Genomic DNA, 26,855 nt, shown 5'->3' with positions numbered 1-26,855 from the left:
GCGACGTTGCATTGCGCGATGGAAGATTTATAGAGACCGGTTCCGGTGTCCTGGGTCAATTTTATTGAACTCTTTCCACCTCGCCGCGCACATGCGTTTCGAGGGTTAAATATTGTACACGTCTAAATATGAGCTGCAAAATTAAGCGAAAGAATATGATCTCTTGAAAATTAATGGAGAATTGAAGAGCAATTATTAATGAGTGTCTGCTAAGAGCGAATTTAGTGCATGCGATCATTAATTTTTAATAGGATTAGGGGGAGTTTTTTTGTCAGAGCGATCGTTATTTATCCCTCTCGCAGAAATATTAGAGCTGCGAGATAGAGCACGGGTATTCTCTGGTGCATGCGAAAGTAACGAAGCAGCGTTTTCACGAAATTTCACGCGGAAACTTAACAACGTGAAGGCAAACACGTTGGTCATACCTCAGGTCCTTCCACAATCTGCGCCGGGTTTGTCCTGCGGAGTACGAACGGCAGTCCTGCTCTCCTTCGTTTTCCTCATTACTTGAGAAAACACGCGGTTCAAGCCGCATTTTTCACGGAGACAAACGAACTCCGCGCTCGCGCCCTGAGCAAAACGCTAGATCGCTTTTCCAATAGCGACAGAATACCTATTCCTTGCTCCACCCTCACTTTTTATCCTTATTTATCAGTAAACCTGCCGCTAGTTTACACAAAAATTTATTGCATTTTTTGCGATAGAGAAAAATATACTGCAGCATAATTTCTGCTTATACGAAATAGCATTTTTTAAATTGCATAAAATTACAATCAATGAATTCCAAAAATGTGCAATCTGACTGTCGTCCAGATTTTATAAAAATTTAAATGAAACAACACAACGTAACTAAATTTTTATTAAACACACACATATATAAGCGAGTATAATTTGTATTTATTAAAACGAGAAATTTATTTATTCTGTGACACAAACTCGTCTCTCATAAATTGTTCCTCTCTTCGTGTCTACTGTCATCGCTACTTCTCTGGCAATTGATTTAACAACCATCGTCATTAGTAGTTTCGTGACGTACCACCTGAAACCGAATACCACAACGCGAAACAAATTGCTTTAAAGACATTCAACGGAACACCAATTAATCAAAGAAAACGGAACAAGAAGACAGTCAAAATAATAGGATTCAATTAAATAATTTTTCATTCGCTAATTCACGAGAAGCTGACACTGATTTGTCCACGTTTACATAACAAAGTAAGTTATTGAACAAATATTTCTAATTGGTATAAATTTGCTTAACCATTTTTCGAAATTTTTCTAACCCAGCTAAATGTTGTTACAAAATTGTGCCGAATAAAAATAGACGAATATACATAATTATTGCTCATGAATAAAAGTATTGGTAAATATTTACTTGGGCGATATTAACAATATCAAAACATAAACTTTGCTTGAAGGAACGATATCGTTCAATATCTCACTCTGTTTGCAGGTAAACTAAAGTATAATTCAGGGAACAATATCCTGGAGGGAAATCAAGATATGCTACAGGAAGGACGAGGTACATTGAAGATTAGAATTTAATTTTAGCAACGATAATTGCACATCGATTTTTTTTTTTTTTTTATTTTTTATAATATTACAAATGTCTTCAAGGAATGTAAAGGACTTGAAAAGTCCTCATCAAAAATAAGTATTTATTTATTTTTTTTAATATAAGATTTTTTTTAACTTTTCTCTTGATAATACTGTCATATTATAATTGTACATCTCAAAATGTGTAGATCTAAAACTACGAGGTAAAAAGAATGGCGGCGACGTGACGGACTACGACGAGTCCAGCGCGACCAGCAACAACAGCTCGTTGCTTTTGGTGGCTCTCGTCGCTTTGTGCCTGTGCCTCCATCATCATCCGCTGATGCGAACATTGCATCCAGCCTGAGATCTACCCACGACGGCCCTGCACACTATCACACGCGTATTTCGATCATCGAACCATCGTGACTTTGTACATCCACTTGTAAATCCATCGCTCAGGGACTTCAGTCGAGGATGATTATCGTCGAGGACTGCGTTGACCACTTTAAACTTAAATGATAAGATAATAATACTATAAGTAGCATTAGTGACGGCTCCGACTAGAGCGTCGTCGGAGTTCGCTACGGGAGGATTACGACTTAAGGGACAGTCATTGCGGACAGTCTCGGATTCGGAGTTAGGCGCGCAAATCTACCCTATGTGGCCGGAATCACGTTACAACGTTGGGGAACGCTCACCCTGATTTATTTTAGGGTTGCGTTAGCAGTGCCGCGAGGATAACTGAAACACTCACATAAATTTCGAACGTTATAACAGTCGCGATAAAATATCGGTTGGTCTTTGAGAGAAGATGCAAGTTAAGTTAATCATTCTTCCTTAATAATTAATTATCCCTTGTCTAATTTAATTCTTATTTTGAAGAAGAGTTTATCCTTTCTGCTTATTATTAATAATTTTATTTCTTTCTATTCTAGGCAATATTCTATGTAACTAAGATAACTTTGCATAAATCCATAATAAACTCTTCATGAAATAATAAGCGTGTGATAAGTATTGTTTATTAATTGCAAGTGCGCATTCCATTCTGCAAAGCTCGATAATGATTGACTCCGAAGTAACGAGCAATAACAAGTTTTATTGAACAGAAATAAACTTCTACGAAGCAGTGAAAGACAGATAGTCTGCACTGTTTCACGTCATTTTTAATTGGCCATCCGGAGCGGTGTATCCCGAACGTCTGACGACTATTACGAAGCGATGTCCGAACGATGCAACTATGCGACAGTGCAGCTGCGCCAATTGCAGGGGAAGGCAGTTACTGTCTAGACGCTTATTAGAGAGACTCTAGGCTTGGAGCAAAGATGTCCAATTCAACCAGAAGGACTGCTCAACAGATAAGCTAAATTTTTGTTTACTTCTTTCGTGTATTTAGAGAAATATTTTAAAGAATGTATCATTTATTTTACCATAAACAGAGAAAAATCATCGAACACGATAAAAAGGTTTTTTTATTATTATTAAATCAGATTTTAGCAATTAAATAAATTCATTAAGTTTCGACTGATTTTTTCATGATGAAGAATTTTAATATTTCTTAATATCGCAAAAATTACTTTTTTTATTATATAATTTTAAGCGAAAGAATTTATTTATTTTTTTTTCAGACGAGACGCTACGTAAATCTTTCTTGACTCATTTCGGTATTGCCACGTTTATATTGCAATATGAATTGGTACTAGAAAACTGTGTGATTTATTTCTCGTCTTATTAAATGTTTTCTCTACAAGTTATTAATTCTTTAAAGCTGCAGCGACGCGGTGATATCGGTCGGCGTCGTTTTACATGGCTCTCCGTAACTCCTGACTTCTAACTTAAGACGATTACCGTGTGTATAGATTAGCTAGCGTTAATCTCATAAAATATTCGAGACGTATTACATTAATAATCATCGCTTGAAGATTCGCACCAAAACCTCGGCGTACATCCTGGATTGGTCATTAGAATTTGTACCGAGGAAAAATACACATATTTGCGTTAGCTGGAACTTATTTCATAATAACTCTCTGTATAGTACGATACTGTAATGTACTATGTATAGTATTAGCATAATTATGATATATGTACTATATATAGGCAGTATATGTAACGATGCTATCGCCGTTCCTTGGACTTCTGCCATTCTTCTCGTCTAAATTAACAATTTATTCTATTTTCGTATAAACGAAAATTTATTTCTATTTCCTGCTCGAATTCAATCATTATTGTAAAAATAAATATTTTATTCAAACTTTTATTTAAAGAATTTAAATTTGAATCAGAATTGCTTGTTGTAATTTTTATTCGTGTGTTTAAATATATAAATGTAATTAATATTTTGGCAGTCCTATTTTTCAAAATTAGGAATCAGAAAATATTCTTCATAGCTCTGTATATAGTATGTATAATAAATATAGGTTATATATACGCTATATATAGTAGTATTAAGTCAAGACTGAAGAGACTCTTGGCGTCTTTAAATAATTTTCGAGCAGTGGTCGATGTATTGCGTGTGAATAGATTTCGCTTTATCATGCTCTACATATTGTACATATTAGAATTAGGCTGATGCCGCTGGAGACCACTTATATTGCCACTGCCACAGCAATATATAGTGTAACGAATTATCCATAAAATAGACTAAACCGATCTCTTGATAATATTTGACGAACTCATAACAAATGCGGAAAATTTAATGTATTTGACAGTGTGAATTATTTACTAAGATATACGGTATATCGGTGTATTCTATTCATGTCGCAATCAACAATTAACTGCAATTTCCGCATCATTAATTACTGATGTTGTGCAATGCATCGTAATCAATGCAAATATTTGCATAACTTCACTTAAGCTGTCAGAGCTTTGGGTAACACTCTATAAACGCATTCTATAAACTGGGACACCCTGTACAGTCTGAATTATAGTACAATACCACGATGCGCGGTTTGCACGATGGGCGCTTTGTGTTTTCGTTCACTGATTTGTATATGCATGTAAACGTATGCAAATGCAAAGCTTATTATTGAATATCAGGTATGAAAGAGGTTGAGTTTCGAAACGGGTCAAAGCAATCTGTGTAATAAGTAAAGCAAAACACAGAAACGAGTTCTTGTTGTTAGAGATAGTATCGAGCATTGGAAAACGAAAAAAGAGATATTCGAGAAACGTTAAACAATCTGCATAAACATATCATAAGAGTTGTAGTTTATCTTGAAAATAAATTGATTGATCAATTTTCTTCGTAAATATAACTAAGTTAACGGTTTCCGTTTCATTATTTTATCCGGAAATTGATCTACTTCTTGCATCGATTTCTGCTTTTATTAATATTCTCTTCTGTAAACTCGGTTCTTTTCTATTAACTTATAAGATGACAGTCTTGAGTTTAAACAGTTTAAGCTGAATATTGGAAAATAATGTAGATATTAACAATATCCGATATTCGTTAATTGCATCAGTCAGTATGCAAAATATTAGCAATGATGGCAATTGACAACAAATTTAGTCAAATTTGATTAAATTGTTAATATATTGCTAACATTTGACCTCCTGGATGATACAATCAAATAATTATGACGAATATAGTTTGACAAAATACTGTCGAAAAGAATACAATTTTTTTTTATGTGCGTGCGACAATTAAACCGTGAAAAATAACTTTACAAATTATCACAACAAACATATCAATTATTTGTATTCTGAAAAGCAGATGTAAAAATTATTTTGATACAAGATGCATTATCTGGAAGCGTCAATCAAGTATTTGTTTTGCAAAAGATGCCATTTTCATGCTCTAATATCTAGACATTCTAAAATGTCAATCATTTTAGTATACAGAAATATCAATACTATAAGAAAAATAATACAATGACCTTTATCGATTAAATTTAATTTTAGTATCACCGATATTAACCAGATTGAATCACGACGCATTGTAATTAAAGATGACATTTAACGCCTCGACTGGATCATTATATCATATATTGTACATCGATTAGCATTTATCATCGAGACTCCACATCACACCTACACGGTGCTCACGATCACGAATTATTTAGCGACTGCGACAATTAAACAATATATCGAAGATACTCTCAGAGCAACCTACTTTTGTATCATCGGCATTGTAGATAACATACTAACCACACATCAGACGTATTGTAACGCGTGTAACGGGCCGCGGAGAGTAAGTACGGAATTTGTAATAAATGCGAATAATACAAATCGTAGCTAATAAAAACGTCAGTAGCGTATATGGCGCACTGTGGCGAATACGATAGTCATATAAACAAAAACAAAAAAAAAAGTTGAAATGTCGTAGTGTACAGGTAGAAAGCATTATCTGTGCTGATTGGTGGCGTAACTGTATATGTCTCTGCATATGTAATAAGTGCGGGAGTTCTTTAGGCGTCCGATATCGTATCCGATATTTCGTAACGTTTTACTACGAGGGTGAATCTCGCGAGTAAGAAAAACTGTATCAAATCAACGTTAATGATAAGAGGTACACATCCTTTTTTTTAATCTCCGAGCAAAAGCTTCAGGCGCGTCCTTGTAAATTATGAATGTCTCCGCGATAAGTACGCTAGTATAGATCAGTAACTAGTTGTCAATCAATAAATAAGTATAGATTAATGACGATGTTTAATTGCATAGCTGTATCGCAATTATGCTGCGACGTTGGAGCCGATCTGGTTGCGCCACTGCCCGTGCTTCTCGCACACGATCTAGTCTTGTGAGCACTATCGCCGCCGGGGAAGTGTCCGTATATATACATATATATATATATATACATATATACGTGAAATACAAATTTATTACATATTTTTTACTGTATGTATTTCAAAGTTCCCGGAAAAAAAGCTTGACCGATGCGTATCTTCAAATTGTGCGCGCAACATCTATACTTTCTTCATAATTAAGTTGCTATTGGTAAGATTGCTTGTATACGACTCTATTTCGCAAGAAAAAAAGTAAATTATCGACAATAATACTTTTACTTTGGACTGTGCTCAATATCTTGTACTCATGTTTTACAGTGATTCCTTTTAGGTATTAAAGCGAAATAATTTCTCCGTTTTCATCATGCGGCCTTATCGCAGCGCTTTCTTGCTTAGAATAATGCAGGGATCGGGAGCGAGATAAGGCTTTTGCGCTCCCGTGAGTACAATTGGTGCGCTTCCACTTTTGACAACTGTCCTGAATGTAAATCGAATGAAACCGTAACATGCCAGGTGAGCTCTGATCTGACGCGCACATCGCCAGGATATATTACGGGCACAGAAGAATGGAGCACTCGCATGCGGCTTTCAATAGATACATAAAGACCCGTCTCATATTTCATCTATCTCGAGGAGAGATACAATACACGGACGGTGTTTGTGCGCATACATCAGAGAATCAGTTCACGGTGTGGCGCACATCTATAGGACACCTCGCATTATCTGATGTGAACGGAATTGAACATCGAGCGAGCATCTTCGAATAAGTACTGACGGTCCAACACTATATCATTTTTATGTCTGATATTATTTCGCATTCTGTGAAATTCCATCGTGTATGTTAAAGAAAATAATTTGATTACTATTAATCATTGATACTTTTATACTTTATTATTTATAGTGAAAAAGGAACGCAAGAGAAGCCACTATATTGAATATAAATTCCTGTAGTTAAAATTACAGCATTCACTTTAACTGTTCTGCATAAAAAGCTCAGCAGTTGTTTTCGTACGAATTTATCTTCGGATGGGAAAGACCTGCAGTAAGTTGAGTCAGATTTAGTTATTTTATATTGATTATCAATTTAGTGCTAATTTCGAATTTTTAACAACTGTCCTGTATGTAAATCGAATGAAATCGTAACATCTGACAGGTGAGCTCTGATCTGACACGTATTTTTTACCCCTCTTATCAAAGTTGATTCTGTCAGATTCTAAGTAGGTATATAAAATTGCCATAAAATAGCGGAAATCCATATCAGCTGCGTTTTCTATGTCACAAATATTAATAATTATTATTAATAATTTTAGGTTGATTTCATCACATTTCTGTAAGAAGAGATTAATGTCTACTGAAATATTTTATAAATTAACAAAAAGTACGTATATGAAGTAGAATTTATATAAAATGGGTTAAACATTCGATATTTATTCATTCCATTTGCCATTCGTCCAGTCAATTACAACATGATTCATTTCTACAACGGCAATGGAAACATAATTCTCTTTACAATATCTTTCAGCGTTTCTTCGTCTATGAAATTTTCTTTAAACATTCTGCGAATATTCTGTAAATATTAATGTCTATGAAGCGGTAATAAGCTCACTGAAATCGATTTTTCTCCTCATCGACAGTCGCTACAGTAATTACAGCTAACAGAAATGTGAATTCACGTGGTACACGATATTTATGTGGATTTAATTATATCAGCAGTTTATTTTGCTGACTACTATCTTGACGAAGCATATGTTTAAAATGATACGTGTAACTTTAGACTTACACGTCATTTTTCTAGATGCTCTTACTTTCGCATTTTAAATTTTAAAATATTATGTATGATTTCAGACTTTAATGTATAAAGAGATCAGAAGAAATTTGAGATAAACGAACGTTATTTATAAGAAATATATACACGTGTGTATTTGATCATATTTTGTGTAAAAAATATAGAGTTATGTGCTTTTTCGCAGATTATTGGATCGTGTACCACCTCATAACATTATACAAAGCTGGCTGCAATTATTTACAGGGATTCCATTCACTTTACAATACGTAATTGTATAATGTAGTCTTAATATTTAATTAATATTTACATCGGAATTTCAGGAAGCTCCTGAGTTGTGACATACATATATGTTGTTCATATCAAGGGATCTTTTACCTGGCGTGGTGCGTGTGTAACGCTTAAATTAATTTGCAAAATTCGATTGTATCATTGAGCGGACGTCTCACGTCAATGAAAATACAAATCACGACCATTTAGACTGTTTAAAACAGTGCGCTGTTTCTCGCGCACGCAGAATTTGCCATGCGCGACGTACGAACGCATGTGCAAACGCTCCGCTCTCTGAACCGCGAGTTTCGGAGAATCGATATCATCAAACACAGTAATTACATTAACAGTACAATTATAAGACATAAATAATACATCGCAAAAATATTGCGAATATTTTTTCGCCATTGAAATAGAAAATACTAATCTAATTATTAATATAAATCTTCTTTTACGAGTAAATTATTGTATAAGCACTGATCTGTCCTCAACTTAGCGATCGCACTGAATCACTGCATGCAGGAACGTTGTGTTGTTCAAGTATGAAAACTTAAGATTGCACTTTTTGAAAATTCATAAAACAGCGTAAAAATATAATTAGATATCTCTCTTATTTGGAATTCATTGTCCTGATACATCTCGGGGATACAATAATTTCGTTTTGCGGAAACATCCATATATAAAAACGTCGACAGCTACTCACATTCTTATTTCTACGCGCGCTCGACGAGACTTAATATATACAAAACCATTTGTATCGATACAATTAGTACGGCGACAATATCATGGAAAGGTCCATACGCGATCGTAACGTTATTTACAAATATATGCAAGTGATTAATTCTGGAAATTTACAAGTTCCGCTTGCTTCGTTGCATCTCATGCATCGTTTTCGATCCACGCTTCAGGTTTCGCACACATCACATTAATTTCTATGCTTACGTACTAATTTATACACTTAAGTTAGAGTAGAGCGAACAACTCTCTATCCTGACAATTATATTTCTGCCCGGATAGAACGGATGACATGATCGATGATGGTCAACTGACGACACGCGTATCTTAATGTTGAACATTGTTTGTGTCTTTGAATTTGTTATTGCATTATGACAAAATATTAATACACACATAGTATAAAAACACACAGGATTAATTTTTTTGCACATGAAATTAATTGAAATGTTACCACGCAACTGTAATATAAAAGTAATGTTTGAATGCGTTTTTATGCTTTAATGAATATGCTTTCTGCAAAATAAATATATGTAGAAATATATTGTATAATTTTTTAATATTTCAAAGTAAAATATTTTATTTTGATACAAATCTTTGCACAAATCACGATAAATTGTTAATTTATTAATCGAGTAGACCATGAATTTTTTATCTCACGTTCGGAAAACGTATGAATAAATGATAAAACGACTATGAGTGTATTTAACGCAATATTTAATCCCACGAGAAATTTTTGCCTCCATTTAATATCAAATTGTAATATTTTCGTAATTGCAAATTATGGTAATTTTGAAAAATAAAAATGCAGTGAACGCTTTGATGTATATAAGCAAATTAAATAACAAATAGATACAGATATATATATATATATATATATTTTTTTACATATATATATATATATATATATGCAGGTTTTGTAAAAAAAATATTGCTCTGATTGATTTTCTTTGCAATATCGTTACGATTCGGATACAGGAATCAAAGCCCGGTAAGCCGGTCGGACATGAAACGGTAAATCAGTCGACCTCTTTGAAGGAAATTGGGAGATCTCGTTTCGCTAACGATGCGCGCGATTTGAAAGCATTTCTACCGATGAAAGAAAGATTGGAAAAAGGATTTGATCAAGGCAGAATCAGATAAGAAAAATCGTCGTCACGCTGTCGTCATTCCTAAAAAGTACTTGCAGATACCTTTCGATGAAACGTTCATTGACACGTCGAAGACGGAATGATAATCAATCGCTTTCAAAACAGCGGAAAGATTTCTGATGAAATTAAAGGTAAACATTCGGTCGATACGTAAAAACCGGACGAATGAATAGTCTGTTAATGTTATACTGCAAATATTGCGTATTTTTCCACACCAATTACGTTAATTACATATCTCTCGTCACTCAGTAACTTGACACAAGCCGCGAATAAATTTAAATTATTGATAATAATACTGAACTTGATTTAAATCACAACGTTGATAGATTTCGTGATAATTTATGAAGACTGAAAATAATTCAGGTTGCACATTCACGCTGGGAGGGAATAAGAGCCTTCGCGTTGGCAATATCATTTGCTTTTTTCCAAAAGTATCTAAGTGCATTCCGGTATAACAATATAAAAAGCTGAATGCCGAACGTGTGCGACGCAACTTATTACAACCGTGTATAAGTGAGTTTCTTGTAAAATTTGATTTATCTAACAAAGACGAGATAAGTTCATAGTCTCACTATGATAATCATCCTCCCCATTCGACGTATGCCTGTCAATATAGCTCTGCGGACCCTCCAATAAATCTGTATTAGTCACCCTTAACTCGTCGATTAATTGATCCCTTGCACGGATGAGGAAATATTTTATCCTGAAGCTGGAAGGACTTCAATCAATCATCCCCATGTCGCGACGACTACGACAGAGCGGAGAGCACTATTATGCAAATCACCGCGCTGACTCGCGTCACGCAATGCCACGTGCTGCTTTTAGATGACATGGACTGCGCTGTGTTGTCCATCCTTCGCTGTTTGACATCATCTTCGGCACTTTTATGGCTGTGCGTGTCGATGACATTTTCTCCCTCATTCTCCTCCTGGCTCGGTTTGTTGCGCGTCTCTGAAAATAGTCAACAATATTTTACGCCAGTGTCGACGGTGAATTTTGCGACATTTTTACGGCGCAAACAAATCTCTAACAAATCTCTAGTTCGTGTTGTAACATCGACATTACCCAGGAAATATTCAATGCGGAAGACAAGGACAAAAACTCGGAAATTATTTCATAATTTCCTATTTTGGATAATATAAGATGCGTTGCGACGTTTCAATCTTTCCGCCGCGTATTATTTATTCAGTCTGGAAGCATTGCTTGTGCAGAACGCCAACGTACTCTGGTCTTAGTACTCTGGCGTCGTTATTTTATCTGCGTTTTTATTTCGGTAACGTTTTCATTGTCCATCCGTTCCGGAGATCGCATTCAGCTCACTGCTTCCTGAATCGCTACGACTTTGCTCATACTCGCCAGTTTACATGATAATCGAAACAAGTTCGGATACCGGCGCTACCGTCCCGGCGCGGCGCGGGTGCAGATTACTTGCCATAGTTGGGCTGAGCGCGGTAGTTCATAAACCGCGCGGGATTTCATCAAAATCCCGTCGAGAGTTCCGCGTTTGTCGAGACGGAGGACGGAGCAGAAGGAAGAAGCTGGGTTGCGGGGGTTTGAGTAGGGATGGGGACTCCACGGCGGCGTGGCACGTTGCTGGAAGTTTTGCGGAATAAACTTCGCGCCTTCCACGAAACTTTCTGGAGGAAAGTTCCGCCACTGCCCGGCAGCGTGTAAGTTCTCGCATTACGTCGAGGGCGATGATTTAAGACGACGTATCCTGGCGAATTTCGGGTCGCGGCAACGTATTTGCGGAAGGTGACGTGTTTTCAAGCGTTCCTCTTCACCGATCGCATAAATCAATATTTTATTGCTCGAAATACGTATGTCTGGTCGCACGTATCGGAACTAAGATACATAAACTCGATATAGATACATTTAACTTTGCCGACGGGAAGAGAAATTTCAATTTTTGACAAATGCATCTATCTATTATAACAAAATACGAAATGCAGTGTCACTTTTTTAGCGTAATAAGATTTGATTATATGTGTAAAAAGTTTTCAAGGTTTTGAGACCGTATTTCTATATAAATAATTTTAAATATTAATTATTAAAAAAAGGCTTGTTTTGAACCGATTAATTTATGATTGAACAATCAAATTATTATGGTGAATAACGGTGAGAATGTTAATCATTAGAAAGTACATGTCACTCGGGACTGCCTGAAACGGCAGTTTCTATTGAAGTCTCAGTGCGGTTGCCGAATCTCACCTTCGCCGCACAGTCGGCTAATCTGATTTTTGTTTCCCGCGAAAGTTTCGCGAGGTTTGCATGGCCGTAGCTTTGAATATTCAAACTTGTTTCGACAACACCGCAACTGTCGCCGACGCGCGTAATTGTAACGATGGTGATGCAGAGCCGGAATTGCCACTTATAATGTGTTCGTCATATTAAAATAACGAAAGGACGAACAAACTTTGCTCGCTGCGACGCGCAAAGTATGAATTTGGTATACGATGAACAATTTGTTACGCGTATAACAAAATCGAGATTGTGCTTCGCGGTTGTTTCGACTTTTCGGAAAACTTAATAACAAAATGTATTCTTTTGATTATATTCTTCCGGGTTTATATATTAATGCGCGCTTGTATCGGTAATACGATTAATATTGCAGGTAAATCTCATTTATGACACATATTTTTCAAAAGGCATTTAATTACATTATAGTCCAATGCATTATAGCCCAATTGTATTCAAATTAACTGTAAACATAATTATATTCAACAAAAACATTTTTAATAATGAGTAATATTCTCGGCGTTACAGAGAATTATAATTTTATATCGCAGAAACACAAGCGGGGTGTTTCTTTTATTTAGAGATTTCAACGCAATTTAAAATAAAATTAAATGGTGACTTTGTCTGCATAACGCTTTCCTATTTAAAATACCTGGTGCTTTTCCTGAGACTTTAATCTTGTTTAATGCGAAAATCTGAGCTGGTGATAGTGTAAAAAAAAAAGGAAACTTAAAAGAATATAATGGAAACCGAGCGTACCTTCGCTTTTGACGACAGTCGACAAAGATGCGTCGGTTATTTCATTAGAGCTTGGCTCTAGACTGGGCACAGGCTTTTGCCGCAGTATTTTCCACTGTGTATTGTCCACTGGAAACAATATTTTTCTTATTAATTGTTGTGTAATCATGTAATTATTGATGCTATCGTGCACATTTATGATTACATTACTTGAATCATAAAGTTCTTATTATAAAATTTTCATAGCAATAGAAAACAAGAGTTGAAGTTCATTATTTTAATGAATAATGAAGAAATTTTATAATTAAATTGTTTAATCGATATTAAATATTAAATTACCTGATTCTACGGTGGTAGGAACGGGCATTGTGCTCGTCGTCGTTGGTTCCGTAGTGGGCGTCGGTATGTCTGTTAAAACATGTAATGCATTAACATTTTTTTAATTCAAATTTATCTTAATCTACATCAGCTAAATTTTCATATGCAAAAATTAATTAAAATTAACTAAATAGGACATTTTTTTCGAACATTCTAAAACGGACATCTTAAATAGATCCTAAAAACATCCCATTACAGCAATAAAATATGTGTGAAAAGCTATATAAATTATATAAAACCCATGATTTATTATGAAATTAACACAAACAGAATAAAATAGTGCAAAATAACGTTTTGCTGCGTTATATCACTGCATCGTGTAAATTTTAACTGAAATATACCAGCGTTTGGAAATAAATTTTGTGTTATTGCTTTAACATCATTTAACGCATAACAATAAATGCCGATAAACGGAAAAGTTAAATAATCGCTAACCGATCGTGATAAAGACCTGTTTGCATCGTTTTTAAACGCGCAATTCTATTTAGAGCCGAGCAACGTTAGTATTAATGGAAAAACATCCCCTCCCGCCGTTTGGATAAAGTTAAGCAATTAAAACTCGAATCCGGCAGCCATTGCAGCAACTTTCGGCGCGGATTGAAAGGCCTGGTTTAAAATGCTAATGCGCATTAAATCGTCAACACAATCGAACACTTATTTAAGCGGCTTAGCGGTAATCCACCGATTCGGCGGCGGTCGCAGTAAAGCACAAAGCTGGAAGGTTCAATCTGCGGACGCGCCAAGGCGAAAACCTACAATTACTGATCGATAGATAGAAGGGGCTTCTTTTTGCACGGCGAAAGAGGGAATGAGGGCGGAAGGGTTGGGGGGGGGGGAAGGAAGCGCAGATCGACACTCGCGGTTATCGGTGATTCACGGCTCACACCGCTTTCCGGAAAATACGATTTGCGGAGGAGACAGACACGAGCTGACTTTCACGGTGTTCCTTATCGCGCGGATGAGTCTGCCTTTGATATCGAATCAATGAAAAGTTTGAGGAAAATGCCGGTAAAGTGTCTATCCGCGACGGATGATTGATATGAAATTTCCTCTTCCCGAATGAATTGTCGCGCGGAAATATTGGCGGGCGCTTTTTAATTAATAAAATCTCATCGATCAAATAATGTTCATTATCGGTGCAAAAGAAAATACAATTTTTATCGAGCGCGACAACTTTACTAATTTATGTCGCGCGATGTGTGAGTGCCGCTATTGCGTTCTGCCACGCCAAGCTTTCGCGATCGTTATTGCACATATATGTCAACGATAAAACACGCTGACTTTGATGTTTCCCTTGTGGCTTTTCCATTTGAGCCCATATGCATTCAGTCAAATGTTTTTCCTCACGCGAAATTTCGGGAGAGAGATTCCGGTTATCGACGAGTCGCGATTGGCACTAGCTCCGCCACCGCCGTCGCGGGGGCGTCACTTTTCAAACTCAGCTTACGTCCCCGATATATCTCGCTCCGGTGTCTCCGAAAGAATTGCGCTCCAGTCTTATCGCGCTGTCTGATGGGACGGCGCGGAACGGCGAATCGCTCCCGTCGGATGCTTAATTTCTCACCTGATGGATACGGTCTTCATTGCGCGACTAACGATTTCTGATAGCGCGCGGCCGAAGTCGCGGAACAAAAGAAAGTGCGACGACCGCGCCGATAAGGGACCGCTTGACAAATGTTCGAAAACCGGCGCGAATCGATATCGGCTCCGCGGTCGAGAAATACGCCCGCGATAAATCATATATCGCGTTAATATAATGTTATCCGTCATAAGTTTGCCGGATCACTTTTCCATCGCTCTTACGCAAATTGTGCAATTAATTTGATGGTGAAATGCCACGCGAGATGTAGTCGTTAAATTCGTATGAAGTAATCCTGAGTAGCGAAATGTTTCGTTGCTGAGATTTTAAAAAGAGCGTTTGCGAAAAAATAACAAGGAGATGAAAAAGCATACATTCATAAAATGAAAAATCATTATAATCTATTAAAATAGTCAATTATAAAATCGCAATTTATCAAAATATTTGATGGAACGAAGAATAACAATCATCGATTCGTTGATTTATATGTAACTGCTAAAACATGTTTGAGGATGTTAATTTATACGCTGTATGAATTGAGTAAAGTTTAATTTGGATTAAAATCAGCAGAATTGTTCAGTAATTTGCAAATCTATGCAAATTGCAAAATTATAATGCACTAGCGAACATGAATATGAACATATTTTCCATGAATTATTACACAATGTCTGTTGACCAGCTAAAAGTAATTTAAATGATGGGAAAATGGTACTCACGATAGAGCTTGATATTGCCGTCCGTTTCGCCAAGGGAGTTTTTAGATATGCATTTATAGCTGCCGTAGTCGCTCATCGCAACGGAACGTATCATGAGCTTCATATGCACTTTGTAAACATTGTCTGAGAAAGACAGCACGTACTTCTCCCCTGCAATTTGACAAAACGTTGTTATAAAAATTTCGCCATTTCGCTACTTTGTCAAATTAATATTCCTTCGCAAAATTATAAAGAAGAATGCTAAAACGGCTAAGACCCAACGATGCTATATGCATAAAGTTTCCGATTCCAGCTTAAGCTGCAGAAGCTTAATAAATATCAAGCGAGATAAAAGATGCTTCACGTCTTCTTTGTTCGCGCTAAAATTATGGAATTAGTTTTAATCTACGGCGAAAGCTGGTTCCGTTGAAACTACACAGGTTTTACATAGGGAAACCCGGGGCTGATGCGACGTGGATATATTGCGCATACATACTTAGCCCGCAAACCGAGCATCGGTCCTAGGAGTAATATCTACATCTCCCCGAGATATTACTTCGTTGAAATATAACTTACCATTCCCCGCGATTTTATTAAAAATTGATCGCATTATCATAATTTTATATTGCGTCGATGTGTCACAACTTGAAAAGTGTCGGTAAAATATGCAGATTGTAGAGAGGAATATACAAATTGTTATTCGATAACGCTGGTGCATTGTTACATTGATATTATTACGATGACATGTGAAGAAAAGCGAAAGTAAAGCGTGATGTGTCCACGTTTTCGATTCATCGTTCAGCTGGACCGAACGTAATATGACGATATTCCAAAATGTATTTGCCAATATCCCGCACTTCTGATATGCCTTCACGGTTCAGCGTGTTCCGTGCTCTGTCGACCAGAAAAACTAGCATTAGGGTTTCTCGCGTGAGCGCATGCTGCCCCTCATATTTGCTCGCCAGGCTCACCCCTCCTCTCTCTTTGCCGGCCGTTTAAATTGTTCCAAGCGCTTTGGTCCTTATTATTCGTACCTCGCACACACATGTCGACTGTCGAGCGTGGAAATATTCCCGCGAATTCCGATAAACATATGTATTCTCGCGTAATAAATCACGCACACTTTATATAACCGGACAGAAAATCCATCTCATTTCGCGATAACGCGACAATCATGTGTCTTTGAAGCAACAATTTAAGCAGAGACGTCCAAGCGCAACAATTTAATAACCATTTATTAAGTTTACGTATCTGTATCTCAGTCCCGCGCCTTCCATTTCTGGTTGCGGAATTACATTTCCTTGCAAAGGGTATGCTCGGGGAAGCTCCGGCTGACCAAAAACGAGATGGAACAGGTACGCGGCGCTATCATGGTGGCCGAGCACGCCAACCAGTCGTTACTTGTCGACGGAATAGTAAAGTGAAACTGGAGAATTATGCGCGATCACGTGACCCATTTCAGATACAGAGCTTATAATGAAAGAATCCCATTACAGTAAAGGCGCGAAACTTGGCACATTCGTTTAACTATCCCCCGAGTGTTCGCGTCTCAATTGTTCATACCGGAGTGTATTATCTCCGCTAGGAAAGTTTTCCGCGAAAGAGCGCGAAATGGCACAAGGATATAAAGGAAGTGAAATACCTTTCGCGGTGTCTAGCAAATCGGAGAGCGGCATTAGCGTTTCGATTCCTCTCGATAACGTCACGGTGGATGAAAAGTGGCGCGGGCTGGGGCGGGTCGGGACGGAGGGCGCGAGCGCGGAAAGAAGTTTTGATTAACAATTCGAGGTGGCGGCGCATTCGGAAGAGAGTGAAATCTATAGGTGTAATGACCCGCGGCAACGCGGAACGGTGAAGTATTTTCCCAGCCGGGAGGAAAACTTACGTCTCCGAGATAGAGAAAGAGAAATGTGTGGAGAAAAGGGTGAGATTGAGCACGCGGCGGAACGGAGGAGGGGGAGAAGTAGAACAGCAGGTGGAATAAGGGCGGAAAGGGTAGAATGCATTTATGTAGTGGCACCATTCGAGCCCCACAAGCGGAAGAAAAACTTTCGGCCGGCTTTGAGTTTGAAAAGCAGATGAAAAAGTTTAACGACGTTGAACTACGGTGCCGAGCATTACCCACGGTGGCGGCAGCGGCGGCGGCGACGGCGGCGGCGGCGGCGGCGGCGGTGGGGGTCGAATGGATTCTGCAGGGATAAAACTGCTTTTAAATCCGAAAGTCGGTGGGACCGATATTTTGTGTTACTCGTATCTCCCGCACGTCGTCGGCGCACGGCTCGCCGACATATGTGGGCATGAATCACGTTGACTTGGAAACTCAAACTGCCGACGTAATTTCCATCTGCGGCGATCGCTCACGCTTAATTTCGCCGAACGCCGACGTTTCTACGATCACGCGCCCGTGTCATCGATCACACAATACTTTGGGACTTTTACGAACGCAATCTAACTTTCGCGCTTGATTTATGTAAAAATGCAAAAAAAAGACTCCATTGTAACGAAATAAATAGACGAGCACTGGCTCGTGCCAATCGCGAGCGAAGGAAACTGTGAAACAATTGCGCGAAAGAGTTATCGACATATATAAACAATGCTATTGGAAGAAAAATTCAATGTACATTCAAGATATTATCTCGGAAATTGTGTGTCTAACTGTACTGGAATGAATTAAATTTGAATTACATCAATTAGTTAAAATTATTTGCTATGATACGATGTGCAGGAATTCTCTCGTTCATAATAAAAAAGCAAAAGTTCTGTTGAAAGTGTTCCATTAAAGTTCAAGGATATTCTTGTCAAGATATTTAATTTTAATTCATTAAGCGTTCCAAATGTAATTAACGCTGAAAATGAAATCTCTCCGGGAGAGAAATTATACCCGGAACTGTCGCGAGGAAGTACAATGGTGACTCGGAAAAGCGCTCCTTTAAAACCAGACCGCACAATTTGGCCACGAATGTATGAACATAAAAAATGTAAAGCCTGTAATGAGTTTAACACCGACGTATCTAATTTGAGGCACACAAACCCGCGCACGCAGAGCGGCGAAACGTTAAATATCGTGTAATTGCTAACCGCCAGGCACTCTATGCTGAAAATGAATTGGAGTGCCGGCGCGCGCATAACGTGTGTGTTTGCCCACTGACAGATTATGTTTTCCAAAGGCACTGATTTACGGTGTAATCCCGTTGTCAACGAACTGGCGGACTCGAATTCTCAATCATCCGCTTCTTGGACAGCGCTAAATTTATATGACGATAAATTTATTGCCTCGCGCTTCATCAAACTGTCGAATTTGCAACAATTTGTTAAATCGCCACGGTAATTATCTAGCAAGATTTTCGCCAGGTGTGCGAGACGTTATTTTACGGCGATACTTAATAAGTTTATCTAAAATTTATTTAACATAAATTACGACGAGACATTGATATATACGTTCTTTGATACACAAAATTTAAAGCTTGGTTTTTTCATCTTTTTTTATATTCGCTACTTTGCTATGCTGCAGTGAGAACGCGAGATGGCTATTTCCATTATATGATTCCAACTATAGCAGAGCATAATAGAATTGTACTTTCTGCCGCTTTACGACTCGAGTTGCCTTCCCGTGAGAATGGACGGCGCGGTATCTATATGTAAGCGTTTCTGTCGATTGAGCTGCGTGACTGGAAACGCTCGGCGTAACTTAAAATTTTTCGCCAAGTCCCGAGTAGGAAAATTCATGAATTTTTCGACTCGCCGGATATCCCCCAGTAAAGCTTTATAAGCAGACAACTCGCCTTTCTGCTGGCGGGAAAAAATTTTCAACGGCATCGTTGAAACTTTTATGTTTTTGCCGGAAATTCGAATGTCCAACTTCAGTCGGACTCTCACGTACCACAGTGCAATTTTGAATCGCGATTTTCCCATAATCGCGGCACGCTTCCGACCGACGAGCACCTGCGGTGAATAACGTTTTACGGCTGAATGCAAACCGGAGTTTACTGCTAGGAATATATATCAAAACTCACCTCGCATATACATCTGCTCGGATACAAATGTACAAATATATCGTTATCACATCGTTTAAAAAAAAAGATATTCGCGGAACGGGTAACAGTCTATCGTGAAATTTTTTTCGAAAAAAAAAAAATGCAATCTAAATAACAATTTCACCCAAGCGAATATTCGAATCGATTTGAAAATCGAGTCCAGCTTCGCACACGCTATTCACCACGTGTCGCGTTACCGATGAATGGGCCGATTCGATGCGAAAATCGGTGCACATAGATGACGGCGCCGCTGCACGCCCGATATCTGATCGTGCGTGGGTCACGCGCGCTGAATTCGCATTAGCGGGCGGCGCATATCCGCGGAACGTTAAATCGTAAAGCATGTCGTAACTGTTACGCCGAAACACCGGGGGGCATGTGCGGTTGACACGGGGAATATAATGCGAGATAACTTGACAGTCAGGCCATTCGTAATTCGCATGCTTTCCATCCGGGCTGCGGGCACGAAATCGCGGCAGATAAGCCGCGAAACGGTCGCCTTCGGTTTTACGGGATTTTCATTCCGTTTCGATTGAAAGCTCGCGCTGACGCATCCAGGAAACTCGCGAACTCGCGAAAAAAACTTTCGATTACTTTCTAAGTTTATACAATCCTCGTATTTTGCAATTTCGAATCGAGAAATTATTCATAATTGCTTTTTTTAATACTACGATTTATCAGAAAATAGAAATTCTTCAATCAAATGCGATTGATGTGTTGAGAATTTCACACGTGTTCTTCTAAAAAGCAATCAACAATCCTTACATATATTGTCGTCCGCGCGTTAAAAAGCGTTTATCGCGCATTGTCATTCGACGGTGTGAAAAAGTGAAATTCCCATAAGTCACTGACGATCGTTAACGCGGTTTATTCAGGTCCAGATTCCGTCGCAGATAAGCGGACAGCCATTCAGCCGCGACAGAAAGCGCGGCCCGTTTCATTTCACCTCCCCCTTCTCGCCCCCTTCGCCCCCAAAACCAGCCTGTGAAATAAAAATCTCGGGGACCCGGGCAAACAAAGATTAATCTCCCCGGCGTCGCAAATGGAAATCGTACCGGTAGCAGCGAGCCATCGATCACCGGTAGCAAAACGCCAGCGCTCGCGTCGCTGCAGGTGCGCCGGTAGAAGCGATCCGAAATTAACCTAATTAGCTGCGCGATTAGCAGCTGCAGACACCGGGCGACGGCGACGGCGCGGACGCCGCCGTCGGCCGTTCTTACTCGCGGAGCCCGCATATCCGTGACCCGAAGCGGAGTCGGCCCCGGCGCATTAATGGATCCGAAGGTACATTACTCGGCGTATACGCTTATACCGCACGCCCGCGCTCGCGCAGCAGCGTCATGTCTAATTATCCGAAATAATTATGCGTACATGCGGTCCGCGCTGCTTTTCGGTATAACGCGCTGCATCGAAGCATCGTGCATTGTCAGGTCCGATTTGCTACATATCACCGCTATAGGCGATACACATGCATCTGCCAGGCATTATTTCTTGCGTCAAACAATGCGCTCCGCACACCGATTACACCGCACACGCAAAGCTCGCGTTAATTATATTACGTCGAAGAAATGTTATTTACAGGAATAATTAAACAGTTATTAGTAATTACTTAAAGTTATTTAGTAAATTATTGCGTTATTAAAGACACATATTGTATGTTCATTAGCGAGCAAATCGATATGTTCTGGAGAACGCATTAGCGTTCGCTTTTTTTTTTTAAACATTGTAATTCAACGTGTTTGGAAAGCGCAATCCAATTTCGCGTGGCAAATGAGCACGGCGGAACGTTAACTGTTTATGGCGACCTTTAAATTCTAGCATATAAATGGATTCGATGAGCAAACCGGGCCTGACCATGTACTGTCCGTGAGTAAAGTATGGTTAAGTATGTCGGCGAGCGAGTTCGATTACCATTCATTAAATTATAGTAGGGACGCGCGTGTGGTACGCACGGAAATGGCAATCTATTGAACCGTTGTTATTGCTGCTACTGTTACCCGTTGTTATTGCTGATGTTATTAACGCTGTCATTGATCGAATTAATGTCGTTACTGCTGGCGGACGCTCTGTAATTGCTGCCGCCGACGCATAATTCCGATCGTTTCGGGCTTCTTTTTTGGAATTCCGAATAAAATGCTCGGAGTTTTCGAGGTTTAATGCACTTTTTCGCTTGCATCTGCGGCGCGAGTCTTTTTAAAATATTTTTAACGCATAAAAAATTTTCGCTTTTGTTGATCATTGTGCAAACATACCGTTCGTTATGATGATGTTGTCTCTCGTCCAATAATTGATGGATTTTGGATATGCTTCGGAGTTACACTCTAACGTCATCTGCTGGCCTTCTTGGGCACCTACCAATTGATTCTGGATCCAAATCATTGGAGTAACTATTAACATTGAGACAAACGTGAAAGAAAGGTATCATACAGTTGTCTGGGTTATATTATTTGTTACATTCGACTGTTTATATATATTAAAATAAGACGGCACATTTTCGAGTGAAATACTTACAATGTACAAGAAGCAAAATTCGTTTGCTGACCGATGGCGGTACACCGTTGGTCGCAATGCAAAGATACGCTCCCATCTGCAATCTGTTCACTTTCGTGATATTGAAGATTGATCCGTCAACGGTGGGCACTGCGACAGATAGTTTGTCAATTAAATGAAAATGCGGATATTATTGTCAACTGTTACCTAACAGTTCTAATTATCTAATCACCTAATGCCTAAATTATCTATTGCCTAATCACCTAAAGCCTAATTAACCTAATTAACAGATTATTGTTAATTTTCGTAACAGAATTAAGAAAATTAAATATTGTTATTAACAATTATTATTGAATGTACAATCGCAAGTTAATGCCGCAGACAATATTACAAAATAGTTAAATTTATCTTTTGTGTTTATAATTTTTATTTATTTTACTCGTAAATGATAATGGAATCTAAATGTAGTCAGACAACATGGAACATAAATTTACTGCGTTAGTAAGAAATTTTCATCAAGTATGCGCAAAAAATTCCGCAATCAGGATTCAAATTAATACACGTCGACTACGTTGCTTTGTACTTCTGCGTAACCGATACTAATCATCGCGCCATTGTTTTTGCAACGCAGTCTAATCTCCGTTAACATTGCATGTCTCGTACATGCTACTCGCAAAACCCGCCTTGCATCCTAGACGAAACACTTGTCGATGGCTTCTTGCTAGCGTATATCTTACGTAAGTTCTCAGTTGCGAGTATAATGAATACTTTAGCTCTGTCGCTCCTTTGTAAATTGTAATAAAATACGTATTTGCAGTACAAATAATTAAAAATGTACATTTTTCCAAGTACGTTCTGAAGCCGTTTACATTTCATCCGCTTTATATTTGCCATTACACAATCCACCATTACTGAGTCACATTCAACAATGCTGCTCAATAATCGCGGCATAAATTCAATTTAATTCAAACATTTTTTTATTCAACGAAAACTCGCATGAATATTGCATACCAATGAATTTGTTTTTTTTTTTTTATACTATTTGAGAACGCACAGCTGCGCTTTGTTAATTAAACATACCAAACTTTTTATTTGCGAAAAAATAGTCAGTGTGTGTTTGCGCTTTCGTAAAAAAGCGTGATATTTAAAAACCAGAAAGATTCATAAGTCGCGAAGTTAACGGATGTAGATTAGAGCCGCACGTGAGGCGGAATGTAAAATTTAGGACTTAAGGAATTCCACCGCGCGCTGGGGAAGACGTCGCACTTTTGCTGCAACTCGTCTGCCTTGCATTTCTTAAGTTTTAAGACGTAAGCCGAATACAGGGCTCTCCGTTACGGTTGCAGCCTTGGCACTGAACATCCACGGCTTAAAACTCCCTTGTTATCCTTAACTTTCATGTTCTTGCCCCCCTTAGCCCCCCTTGTCTTGCTTGCGAAATATACCTGGATAAAGTGTCACACTAAATCTTCGAGAAATTACACACGCCTATTCCACGTGATATTTATCATTCGCAAGTTATAGTTGCGAGATTTGCCATATTTTCAACGCGGGAAAAATAATTTTAAAAGCGAGGCGTACATTTAGCTCGCTATGAAAGAGCGAAAAGCTCGATATTTTCAGAGGGAATGAATTTTCGAGTCGTTGAGGAACGACTTCGTCGGCTCCGCCGTTTAATCTCTGTGCAAGGCGATTTATGTTATTGAAACGCCTGCTGACTCGGCCTGAAATCACCTGCATACGAGATAAGCTGTAAACCAGCGGTCGGGTCGCGCGAGCCGCCGTGTGGGCTCTTTAGTTAATTAGTTGCGAGTGCCGATTTATTCGACCGTTACCGCAGCCAGAGGAGGAAAAAAAAGAAGAAAAAAAACGATAACGCCAACTAGGTTTAATAGATTTTACATTTCACATTTCCCTTGTACCAGATTTCCGAATTAAGCTAACGCGGCTTTTTCGCCTAATGAAGCAATTAAATTGACCGCAATTCACTGTTCATCGGCGAATATTTTCCGACTTCCGGTACCTGTGCTGTTGTAACCTGGAATTATTACCTTGGAAAGCATAAATTGTTATCTTTGGTAACATAAAATCGATTAAACAATCATTATGTTTAATCGTTACGCATGTATAGTGTATAATTAATAACAATAGGGAATAATCTATTTGTAAACTCTTACTATAATAAATGCATATATGCGGGATAAATTTCTGATAACAATTTACAGATATAATGATCGCGGCTGTTTAAACACGGTTTTGAATGAGCGCGCATTGCCGCAGCGATCTTCGGATTGAACTCCGCGAGCTGTAAATATTTATTGGTATATAAATTACAAAAATGCACGTGTCCAGATACGCCGATTGCTTTAGCCAAGTTTCGACGGAGCTGGAAAAGTGCAGACTGGAAAGTATCCTACAACGATCGGCGGCACAAAAGTCTCCGAAACTTCGCACTACTCCGCAACCAGGGAAACTTTATTTCCCCGCTAGTATTTGCGGACAGTTTCCGGCAAATAGGTTTGGCGGTTTATCTGGGATTTTGTTCACGCATACATGAACGAGAACAGAGTGTCCGTGATGGAGAGCGAGTGCGTGACGGAGGGGGTGGGGAGGGACGTAAGGAGTGTGGGCGTTCACTCATGAGCGAAAAGGGTCACCGGAGAAGAACGGAAAGAGCTCGTGAGTGAAAAAGGATGGCAGAATGCGAGGAGAAGTTGAAGCGCGCCTTGAAGAGCGGGATTGTCGTGATTGCCGTGAGAAAAAGAATGGGATAAGAGGAAGGGCTTGGACAAGGGTAAAAAAAGAGTCGTGGTGGTAATCGCAAAGTGCAGGATGGCAAAGTGTACGCGAGTGTTGGAAGGAGAGGAGGGAGAGGAAGAATTCGTTAATTAAAGTATGAAGCGCGCCAGAAACAATACCTGGACGATAAAGGAGTTGATCACAAGGGCAAGCACAGAGGCGAGAGAAAGAATGAAAACACAAGAAAGACGCGCACAAGGAACAGTCATATTTGCGAATTAAAGAGGAACAAGCACGCGTTGAAACTATTTCTGAAAACTAAGAGAGAAAGGGAGAGGGGAAGGAGAGAGAAATACTGACTTTTCTTTAAAAAATAAAACTGAAAGGAGATGGAAGCGTTCAAGCATAGAGTAAAGATTGAAATGGAAATAAACCGAGTGCGATGTTGGAGTTCAAGAAAGAGTTTTCATGGTCGCAAAAGAAGCGTACACGTTCGTAAGTTAAATAAAAAAGCAGAAGAAACCTACGAAGGAGAAACTTACTACTTATTGACTAAAAAATCGAGAAAGTTAAAGAAGAGAAGAACTGCAAGCAAACAAGAAGATACCAGAGACAAATCTCGATCTTCCTTAAAGAAATGAGTGAAAGGATATGTGTGTATGAATGACGCGGATGAACGAATGTGTATAATCCTGAAATGAATGAGAAAAAGAATAAAAGAGGTGCAACAAAAATAGCGGAGCGTTAAGCAACATTGCGAATTGGCAACAAATACACTTTAATAATAGAAACAATATGAGATAAATGCAAGTGAAGGGATAATAAATTTCCATAGCAGGACATTTCAAATGGCTGGCAGATGATGTTAAATGAAGCGCATGAATAAACTGCACGCGTAGCGGAATAAATGTTTTCGCTGTCAACAAAACAGCATTATGCAAAACGACGGTTCAATAAATTTGGTAGACAATAGGGATGATAAATAGATATTGTATCCACGTCAGCGAATCATTATGACGAGCGGTGTATTTAAATGACATTAGCATGAACCCAAAACACGATAAAAAATTAAAAGATTATCACGTCAATTACTAATCGTGAACCATGTGAACAATCCTTATTAATTACGACATGTAATTGTAAATATGTAATCTGAAGATCAAATAATGAGATTAATTTTATTTCATAGAAATTCCGACGATTGTAATAAAAGTTATCTTATATTTTACTCAAAAATATTGTACATCTCTGTAGCATCAACGTAGCGAAGTCACTGAAACAAAGATCATGTTTCGGTATTGTTTGCAGGAAGTTTAATCTTTTATATGTGATTTTATCTAAGCGGAAATTGAGAGAATACAGCGAAAAATAAGAAAATTCTTATTTTGAAGTAAAAATTGTTGTTGAAATTTTTCAAAAGTAAAATTAGTGCCATTGATCAATTATATTTAATACCGAATTGTGCACATTACGCAAATTAAATTGTGTTGTCGCATTATTCCTAAGCAAACAGTGACAGATGTTTTTGTGCAAAGCTCCGCGAGCCGACTGTTAGTTTAAGAAATAAATTAAAAGGGGCACATTCATCTTCGCGGAGAACAAGGTCAAACTGTAAAAAAGTGCCAACGGGAGCGAAAGAATCGTCGCTTGCCTTTATAAATTATCGTGGGTTCTCTACGTGGGGACAGGTGCATAAAGTGCACACAAAGGGGAGCAAATATTTAACGGAACTGCATGGAGAGGCGGGACGGCTCAATAAGTTTGAAAG

General features: G+C 38.5%; 2 protein-coding genes across 3 annotated transcripts in view; one reads left to right on the top strand and one right to left on the bottom strand.

Moving 5' to 3' along the window:
* Positions 1–6,538, top strand: part of LOC105668775 (neurotrimin-like) — a 144,902-nt gene extending 138,364 nt beyond the window's left edge. Inside the window, exons 9-10 of one of the 2 annotated variants that reach the window (XM_012361341.2) lie at positions 1,454–1,522; positions 1,746–6,538. In XM_012361341.2, the coding sequence (XP_012216764.1) occupies positions 1,454–1,522; positions 1,746–1,903 (227 nt within the window). In that variant the 3' untranslated portion in view covers positions 1,904–6,538. The remainder of the gene's footprint in view (positions 1–1,453; positions 1,523–1,745) is intronic. The other variant, XM_067352629.1, reaches the window with a different exon arrangement.
* Positions 6,539–7,668: 1,130 nt separating this feature from the next.
* The window catches only part of LOC105668682 (lachesin-like), a 123,711-nt gene continuing 104,524 nt past the window's right edge, over positions 7,669–26,855 (bottom strand). Inside the window, exons 5-10 of the mRNA XM_012361153.2 lie at positions 22,370–22,498; positions 22,111–22,245; positions 15,846–15,995; positions 13,512–13,580; positions 13,194–13,301; positions 7,669–11,147 (exon numbers count right to left, since the gene is read on the bottom strand). Of these exons, the coding sequence (XP_012216576.2) occupies positions 10,945–11,147; positions 13,194–13,301; positions 13,512–13,580; positions 15,846–15,995; positions 22,111–22,245; positions 22,370–22,498 (794 nt within the window). The 3' untranslated portion in view covers positions 7,669–10,944. The remainder of the gene's footprint in view (positions 11,148–13,193; positions 13,302–13,511; positions 13,581–15,845; positions 15,996–22,110; positions 22,246–22,369; positions 22,499–26,855) is intronic.

This window comes from Linepithema humile, chromosome 3 (genome assembly GCF_040581485.1).
Source record: "Linepithema humile isolate Giens D197 chromosome 3, Lhum_UNIL_v1.0, whole genome shotgun sequence".
NCBI classification, from domain to species: Eukaryota; Metazoa; Arthropoda; class Insecta; order Hymenoptera; family Formicidae; genus Linepithema; species Linepithema humile.
This window is presented reverse-complemented; position numbering and strand designations above follow the sequence as displayed.